We start from the raw sequence: 9,010 nt of genomic DNA, 5'->3' as shown, positions 1-9,010 counted from the left end.
CAAGCCATCCATAAGCCAGGAGACTGCTAGGTGAAGGCAAAATGTACAATACAAGAAAATATTAAAACATACCATGCTCTTTACAATACATTACATACACTAGAGGTAGCCAAGTCAACTAGAGCCTGGCAAGCCAGGTGGAAGTACAAAATAATACAAACAAACATACCGTTATTAATCTTTTTCGGGCCGGAAGTGCAATCCAGCCAAAATATTGGCTGGCCAATCAGAATCGAGGAGTTGCATAATCATTTTAAAACACTGAAATACCATTCCAAAATGGCTAGGAATAAAGTAAAACTCAAAATAGGGCATTTACCTGGTGCTATTTCATCATTTATCGTATTAGTAGAGGATAGCATATTATTTCTGGTGAAACATTAAGTAACGATTCACAAGGTGAAACCAGAAAAAACAACTCAACAACATATATCTTGAATAGTGTAGGAGAGTAACTTCTAATAAACGGCTTTAAATATTTGCTTATTCGTCTACTAATACATTCATGCGATTGTGCAACTCCTTGATTCTGATTGGCCAGCCAATATTTTGGCTGGATCGTACTTCCAGGCCCAAGAAACTCGAGCATTGTCACCAGACGGTGTTTGCGCATTAGAGCGAGCCTGGTTGGACACAAGACTACTTGTGCAGCTGGCATGGTTGAACTTCCTTCCCGTTGGTGTTGGGCGTGGCCACCTTAATTACTTGCCTTTACATGGAGCGCATCCACTGGCAGCTGGCATGAGACTTGGTGTGCCAGCTGGCAGCAATTCCAAAACAAATGATCAGTAGTTCGTTAACTGCATTGTAGTGGGCATCATGTGCTAGTTGTTTTGATTGGTGTTAAATAGAATAGTCGTTCCATTTCTATCACCTCCACGAAAACAGCCGCCCATTATACGACTGTCTCTTTGTTCAACATGGATTCTATTCCCAGTGAGTGTGAAGCCTTAGGCCTTGTAGTATTCTCAAACATTACTTATTATTTATTTTATTATTAATGACGTAATTTTAACCGCATTTCGTATTATCTTTATAATATCACTTAAAAAAAAGTTTGGGGTGTTTTTTTATTGGCACTTTATTTATAATTCTTCGCTGTATAAAGTATTAAGGTACACATATCGTCGTTAAACAGCAGTACACAAAGGACAAGCTTGTTTTCAAAGTACGCGTACCGCTCGATTTGCACGCAATCACACAAAGGCCACACAGTGAACATTAATACATTTGCATAGATTATATAATTTATTGACATTTGCCTCTTACTCGTTGAAGCATCCATTGACTTTCCCCCTTGTTTACCGTCTTCAGCTAGGTTTTTCAGCCATTCCACTTCTTGTGACCAGTATCACGTGCAGTTCGACGCATGCGTAAATTTTTAGGCGGTGTACTAAAAAAGTGCCTCCACGGGTGCCCTACCATTGACACAACAGACTGATGTTGATGTTTAGAGATACAAAAATACAGCACATCAAATGTTACTCATGTAATGGGTACAAAATACAGGGTAAGACTTTGCCAACTGACAACTAAACAACATGCAACAATATAATGTGTTTATTATGATGTGCTAGGGTTTGTTAACGTCAAATTTACATCAGAACTACTAGCCATATCAGTCTTCATCTCATCTGTAGTAGTCACAGTAGAGGTTGTTGATTTTGACTTGGATCTTTTCTTCTTTCCACCTTTCTCACCATGCACTTTTGCTTTAGCCGCCTTGCTGCTTGGTTTGCCTTTGTGAGATGTTGAGGCACCAGGAACATAGGGGAATATGGTCGTGACATTTCCAACTGCTTTTGTTCGTCCCTCTCGAAATACCATTCGTGCTCCAGCATGTAAGAACTCAGGATTTTTAATGAAACGGAACCTGCACTTAGCCTTGTCTCCAGTCCGCAGGTGTTCACAGTTCATACTAACAATAGTAGCTGTCTGTCTTGTGCTACCGCAGTGAACTGTAAAATACAAAATAGCACAATTATGACTATTTGAAAGTTGGTACTTTGTTTACCATCATAAAGTTGATTTCATGCTTTATGAAAGATTTACACAACACATACAGTGTGTTAGTAACACTTACCCATGGCCTGGTATTTGGGGCTGATGGTAGTTGGATGATGGAGGACCAAGATCTCACCCAGAAACTCCCAACAAGCAGTTGGTTGTAGCTCCTTAGCCACCATCACCATACCTTTGCGAATCTGATTACGTTTGATCTACAAGAAACCATCATACCATCACAACAGCTACACACCATGTCAAGTAATGTGTCTAACCCAATTGTAAATAAACAATGAGCATTAGGCCAGTAAGTAAAAATTGCTAATATACTGTCCACCAATATTAAACACAACCTCTTTAATAAAGCCACCTAGCATAGGTCCCAAAAAATATTATGGTATACTTCATACTCTCATTAGTAAAGCCACCTACATTTTATGTAATAGTTGTAACACAGGGCATTCGGGCTTTGCCTGATATGTATGCCCGACTGTCCAAGGGCCACAGGCCCAAGGGCATACATATCATAGGCAAAGCCTGAATGCGCTGTGTTACAGCTAATATGTAACACTTATCAGGCTGATAGCCTGTACAAGGCGATCAATCACCCAAGCCAAATCTAGGATATGTCCGTTCAATGTACACAGAATGTACTAGCTGCTGACCCACAATCAAAAATTTTAGGTATGCATATATAATATATCCAGTGGAGATATCACGGAGAATTTTGGTTTTACATGAGTTTAATGTATTAATCAGTGCTATTGAATCATTTATAGAAAAACTACGCAGTTCACTAAAGGCCTAGATAGGTAAGTTTACTTGTAGAGTGGTTACTCCATGTAGAGTGGTAAAAAAAAGCTTCGTGATGGGGGCATGTCCATATTTGAAAACATGTGGAAATGATCGGTGAATAAGCTATAACACTAGGTATCACCTTAGCCCAACTCGTAGGATGGCAAGGGTAACAAAACGCTCTCCGTCTGAGTGGTTTTCATGGAAAAATCCAAGTCGTGCATCCTAATCACGTGAGTATTAATCGATCCCCACAATCGATTTCAGCCTCAACGTCTGTATAATCACTGCCCAGTTGTAGCCCAGGCTACACTTCGTATGTAGTGTTACATAAGATACAATATCATATTTCATTGGTCCCAAAAGTAGTTTTATTAATGAAGTTGCATAACACACTGAATCACTCACTTTCTTGATGGCAAAAGAAGCAGTCTGTCCTCCTCTCACTTCAGTTACAGGAAGTCTCTTACGCTGAATACTCCTGATTGGTACTGGTACAAACTCTCCCAGTGAGGTAGGTCCCAGTAGTAGAGTATCACTCAACTTGATCACTCCCTGCATACATGTCCCTGATATCACTGTACCAACACCCTGTATAGGGGATAATATAGTAGTTGATTTCAATACTTCTAACACAATAAGTGGGTGGCTGCATTTGGCCACCCACTTAAAAACATGTAGCTCAGAGAATTATAGTGTCAGTCTCATCAAGAAACATCCATGAAAAAAATTTTATTTGCAGGCAATATAGTAATTTATGAACCACCAACACACACACACACACACACACACACACACACACACACACACTACTCTACAGTATGTGCATACGCACGCACGCACGCACGCACGCACACAACACTCACAGGTACAGAGTAGGTCTCGTCAATCTGGAACTCAGCTGGTTGATCATCAGTGACTGGCATCCTGGTGGTTAACAGGTTGAGGAAACTCTTGAGTAGGTCCAGATTATGACCAGTGACATTTGACACTTGAAAGATGGGACATATCCTACAATGACAACAACACACATGAAAATGATGCAACAAACAGCATAGATCTAGAAATGATCAACAGATAGTAAATGTAACAATGTACAAATAGCAGGCATAACATCCAGTAGGTAAGATAATCACTCAATCCCCATTCACACATACAACAATTAAGCACCTATTCTACAGTGGAACCGGCCACAGGTATAGAAAGACCACCTTTCTAAGAGTCAACTCCCCTAGTGAGCGATTTATACTAATCTACATGTCTATGGCCCAAAGGTGACCAACTGAGTTACTGTATATAACTAGACATCTATACAATACACCACACAAACCTTTCAGAGGAGAAGTTGGTAGCAGAAGTGATCACATCATCTTGTGTGGACACCACCACAGGGATCTTACGACAACCAGGAGACTTCAGTATCCTCACCAACAACTTCATGGTCTCTTGTAGGATGTTAGCTGGACACATGTCAATCTTTGTGACAACCACAAACACTGGGACACTGAGAGCCAAGGCCAAACCCAAATGTTCTGTAAGGAAATAAAACATACCCACATCATGCATTGCAGTACACTGTGTGCGTTATATTAGAGTGTTTTGGTACAAACACAAATACAAATTATTGTACCATCCATACCTTTGGTCATTCCAATCACACCAGCATTAGACCCCACCATCAACATACAAAAATCAGGGGCATGTCCAGTCATTCCAAATATGGTTGTCTTGAGATATTTCTCATGTCCAGCCAAATCAATGAAGGTCACCACCTGACAACAAAGAAACAGTGAAATGTACATATGTAAATGGTATATGTTTGTGTGTGAGCATAGTATGTACAGTAGTTTGTGAGATGTGGCTGAAATAGCATATCTGTATCTAACAGCTGTGTAGTCACTGATGTGATACGATATGGTGAAAGTGCCTTAAATGCTATTAAATGCATGGGCTGCTACTAAATTTGCGTACCCCATTGCACTGTTATATAACAAGCTTAAAGAGTCTGGCAACAACTAAGTTACACTGTTAAACCAGACCTACACATTTTCACGAATGCGTAATCAAAATATCAATATGTGAGCATAGTATAGGTATCACGATACAGCCAGAATATCGATATCAATATGTATTGCACATCTCTAGTGTACAGCATGATGTACTCACCTTAGATGAAGCCTTGCAAACCTTTATCCAGTCCAGAGAACCTACAAGATATCATCATAAACACAGCATTCTTATTGTGGTAACTACTCACCATGACCCTCAGGCTTATTCACCACTTGTCCCTCACTATCAAATCCCAGAATGTCATTTCCAACACTGGAGGTACGACCAGACTCCATCTCATGTTTGTGTCTGAACAGCTTCTGTCGGGCGTGTCCCCTACCATTATCCAGCTCTCCATGAGTCAACACTCCCAACAGCGTACTCTTGCCAGCATCAACATTACCCACCACTGCAACCCTAGAATAGTGTGAAGATTTTAGCAACCAAAATCACACTATATAGATAACTAAAACAACATGATACATTTCCTACTGGCATGCAACGCGATCTTTAAAGCAAAAATTTCTTAATGTACACAAAGTAATGATACCCCTATTAATTTTCAACAGTCACTAGATTTATATAATGCCACTGAATAACTGTCGCTTGTCCCTACCTCACTTCCATAAAGTCATCCTCAGCTGCACGTTTCCTTACAAGACACTCCACGATGGATCCCTTGTCTGCTGGCTTCTTCCTCAACACAGTCATGTCAGCATCACAGCTGACAGCGAGACTATTCAGAGTAGCAAGAGATGCTTCCAGTTCATCATCAGTTAACCCTGATGCTGTGCTATCTAATGGTACAACATGTGTAACTTGTACTGTAGGTCAACGAGATGTGATGTGTACCTTCTACTCCCAGCTCATAGAATGCCTCCCCTCGACCTTGGAACAAACGCTTCTTGAGATCTTGTTCTAGCCATGCAAATTCTTCATCACTTGGGCTAACAAATTTCAACTACAGAATGCACAAACAGTAAGATGATTTAACAGGATATCAGCTAATGTTTAGTAACTATTGTACTACAGCACACAAACACAGGAATAAACCACAGCAAGCTTCTAGTGATTGCCTATAGAGCAATTGTTGAGACTGTCCACACCACATTGTACACTTCACTGACAAAACATTACAACCATTTGTTGTATAAACTATACTATAACGACTTCATAACACAGTACATACAACAATATGACACAGAACAAGTTGTACTAGCCATCCAGTATGTACGATACACATATGTATTCAGTATTCATGACTTTGTTAGCAACATAACTCTAGTTTTATGCAGGCCACACATAATACTGTGTTACTAGATCTGATCATCTATTTACATTTATAACTTAACAACATTTTATCTCATTTCTCTTCAAACATTTTTTTGTACACTTTGTTGCCTGTCATAGCTGCTTTACATTGTATGTATTGTGAGGTTGTACATTTGAGCATGTCTTGTATAGATAGATAGATAAAGTAGCGTGACCACTTTAGTTGACATTACAATACCCCCAGTGCACCAACAACACTTACAGTTGATGCTGTAACCAGGATAACTCTTTTAACAGGTAACTAAATATTCATAGTTGATTCTAAAAAGTAAATGGCCAGATAATTTTCCCTAAAGTGCACAGCTACTGGATATCCTATAGTAGTCGGAAAAAGGAACATATAATACAACCATATCTTTGCATGCACACAGACTTCAACGTATGAAAGGGACTAAGAACTATGGTACAACTTGGCACACTACAACTCACAGTGTAAGTATAACAAATAATCGCTTACCTTAGTAGAAAGGCAGTCGCCATTTGGTACCAGCACTACACTGGTGTCCAAGGCCTTAGTGATCCCATTAACATCAGCCATTTTGACTAAAGGCTTCTTGATAATGTCAGGTGAACCACCTACCACCTCTTTAGTGACTTGATGATTATTCTCAGTCAGAATTCCTGCCATTTTCACTTTAACTGAACAGGGATTTTATTCTTTCTTTCTGAAACAAACACACAAAATAAAATGACAGCTTGAAGTATCCATGGAGTCTATAGTGTAAAAATCACACCAATTTTTGTCTCTTACCACAGAAACGGGAGCTGCTATTTCGGACGAACTAAGGTGAATGATTTTTGGACTAAACCATTTCTCCTAATGATTCATTATTAACAACTAAAAACTAAAGCACTTAAGTTATCCACCAATGTTTTTTAAATATGTGTAGCCACACGCTGCTAACGGCAACAACCGGCTTCATTATGCCTCCATTATGGAACGCTATTGGTATCAATACGCCTATTCGTTTACGCTTTACGTTTTGTAACAAAGAATGTGAGCAATCGCCTTTTATGCGCGCTAGTGTGGATTGCACAACAAGCACGCAACAACAGATTAAGATGGCGAAGAAGAACTATGATGACTAGCTTACTCAGCAAATGACAGCGCCGGAATTACATCATCATCTATTCTGGGCCCAGGATGACTCGGCGATTTTGGTTCCCCGCTGAGATTACGCGAAGGGTGTGTTGCCTAGTGATCACGTGAGTACGCTAACAATGTAGCTAGCTTCAGTTCAGGTTTCTCATTACGCTTTCAATCCCTTCGAGTTGAGTATCCGAAGTGGGGGAGCGGTCAGAAACTTGAAAGTAACTATTTTGATAAATGTATAAGAAGAAAAATCCCAGTCCCGGCAGGTGATCCTTCTATTATAAATCATATAGACAACTTGATGGAGAGATCATGTAATCACTGATCCTCGTAATCACTGATCCTCGTAATCACTGATCCTCGTAATCACTGATCCTCGCCCCCAGACCTTAGTCTAGCCCCACAAAGGCAAGCTAAAATTTAGTGAGCTATAGCATGCATTGTACTGTTTTATTTGTTGCTTTTGTATTGTGTATTCAATGTCCTTGTATCTTGTAGCTACTGTTTTGTCCTTTTGGGGAGCACGTTTGCAGGCTCATAAAATTGACAATAATAATAATAATGCATGTCTGATACCCTGCAGATATACTAATGGACATCTAGTACCTGCAGATATACTGGCTAAGGGACATTTACTAAATGTCCATTACTGTATCTGCAGATATACCATAATTAGCTAATTACAAACTACCACACTAATTACAATAAACTAAACTACTTACAAGCTACACCGGCTTAACTACATTATAAAACCTAAACAAAATCTATAGTGTCCTCCGAGCAAACAGCATAGCGGTGTCTGAGGACCATTTTGGCATTGTATTTCCATAAAGTCACTGATAACCTTTGCAACAATTGCCTCCTAGCCAACTTCCGAGACAAGCCATTTTTAACTGTAGTGCGGTCAGCAATTGTAAACAGAGTGGACAAAGCAAAAGGAGATCAAACACCAAATGATTCACATACTAGGGTCACCTCCATCATTGGTAACAGATTCTAAATAACAATTGTCCTTAGCTTCCTCACCGGCAGCAGCGGCTACCCCAGCCTGAGAAGCAGCAGAGGATATAAAAGCAGGCTGAGTTGTGCAGTGGCGGATCTAGGATTTTTAAAAGGGGGTTTCTGAATACTGGTATAGCTGAATAAGACATCTGATGACATTTCTCCAGAAATTTTTGGGATTTTTAAAGCTCTGAGATCATTATTATTATATTATCAATTTTGTCAAAATGACAGGATGGTACAGAAGGACAAGCCTGCAAACGTACTCCCCACAATTAAACATACATACAGTAACATTAAATGCACACGAATACAACAACTAAGATGAGACAGATAGCTAATAACAGAGCAATACACAACAGGACAAAAAAGAGAAAGTTATTTGAATAGAAATCGGCAAAGGGCAGCACGGAATATATTTGACTTCTTAATCTGTAGGATGGAATACGGTATGGTGTTCCAAAGGAAAGGGCTGTTTACAAAAAAAGAGAAGTGATATGAATTAATAGTAGATACAATTGGCCGAATCGATAGAGGATGAGATCTAGTTGTGGTTTCGGGTAACTGAAAATGATTGTGAAAAGGTAAAGAGCTTCTGTAGTGCAGACTCAGTATCATGTACGTGGCAAATGGAGAAATATCGGATTTAGGCTATTTTTAGTTAGTAAATCCAATGCTTTAAACTGTAAATATAGCTAACTATAAGGTAAATATGGTGACTACAAGCTGTAGCTT

At 39.5% G+C, this 9,010-nt stretch overlaps 1 protein-coding gene across 4 annotated transcripts; it reads right to left on the bottom strand.

The window, feature by feature from the left end:
- Positions 1 to 1,438: 1,438 nt before the first annotated feature.
- Positions 1,439 to 7,414, bottom strand: LOC136250957 (GTP-binding protein 1-like). Of its 4 annotated transcripts, none has more exons than XM_066043310.1 (12): positions 7,275 to 7,414; positions 6,638 to 6,845; positions 5,701 to 5,809; positions 5,465 to 5,645; positions 5,057 to 5,265; positions 4,966 to 5,006; positions 4,439 to 4,571; positions 4,130 to 4,331; positions 3,666 to 3,810; positions 3,208 to 3,390; positions 2,084 to 2,219; positions 1,439 to 1,958 (listed from the first exon to the last, which is right to left on the bottom strand). In XM_066043310.1, the coding sequence occupies exons 2-12, from the start codon at positions 6,806 to 6,808 to the stop codon at positions 1,564 to 1,566; spliced, it is 1,905 nt and encodes a 634-aa protein (XP_065899382.1). In that variant the 5' UTR covers positions 6,809 to 6,845; positions 7,275 to 7,414; the 3' UTR covers positions 1,439 to 1,563. The 4 variants fall into 4 exon arrangements, with proteins under 4 accessions (XP_065899382.1, XP_065899386.1, XP_065899384.1 ...); XM_066043314.1 differs by having other exon boundaries at positions 6,638 to 6,841; positions 7,275 to 7,376; XM_066043312.1 differs by lacking the exon at positions 7,275 to 7,414 and adding an exon at positions 6,932 to 7,261.
- Between the last annotated feature and the right edge of the window lie 1,596 nt (positions 7,415 to 9,010).

The sequence above is a fragment of the Dysidea avara genome, chromosome 3, assembly GCF_963678975.1.
Source record: "Dysidea avara chromosome 3, odDysAvar1.4, whole genome shotgun sequence".
NCBI lineage: Eukaryota > Metazoa > Porifera > Demospongiae > Dictyoceratida > Dysideidae > Dysidea > Dysidea avara.
The sequence above is the reverse complement of the archived record's forward strand: the minus strand, read 5'-3'. Positions and strand labels throughout refer to the sequence as shown.

Excerpts from the sequence above, each read along its gene's own strand:
- LOC136250957 (XM_066043310.1), bottom strand. The coding sequence starts at position 6,808 with ATGGCAGGAATTCTGACTGAGAATAATCATCAAGTCACTAAAGAGGTG. Across the intron at positions 5,266-5,464 it reads GATGACTTTATGGAAGTGAG|GGTTGCAGTGGTGGGTAATG; the intron begins GTAGGGACAAGC and ends ACACTATTCTAG. Across the intron at positions 3,811-4,129 it reads ACCAACTTCTCCTCTGAAAG|GATATGTCCCATCTTTCAAG; the intron begins GTTTGTGTGGTG and ends TTGTCATTGTAG.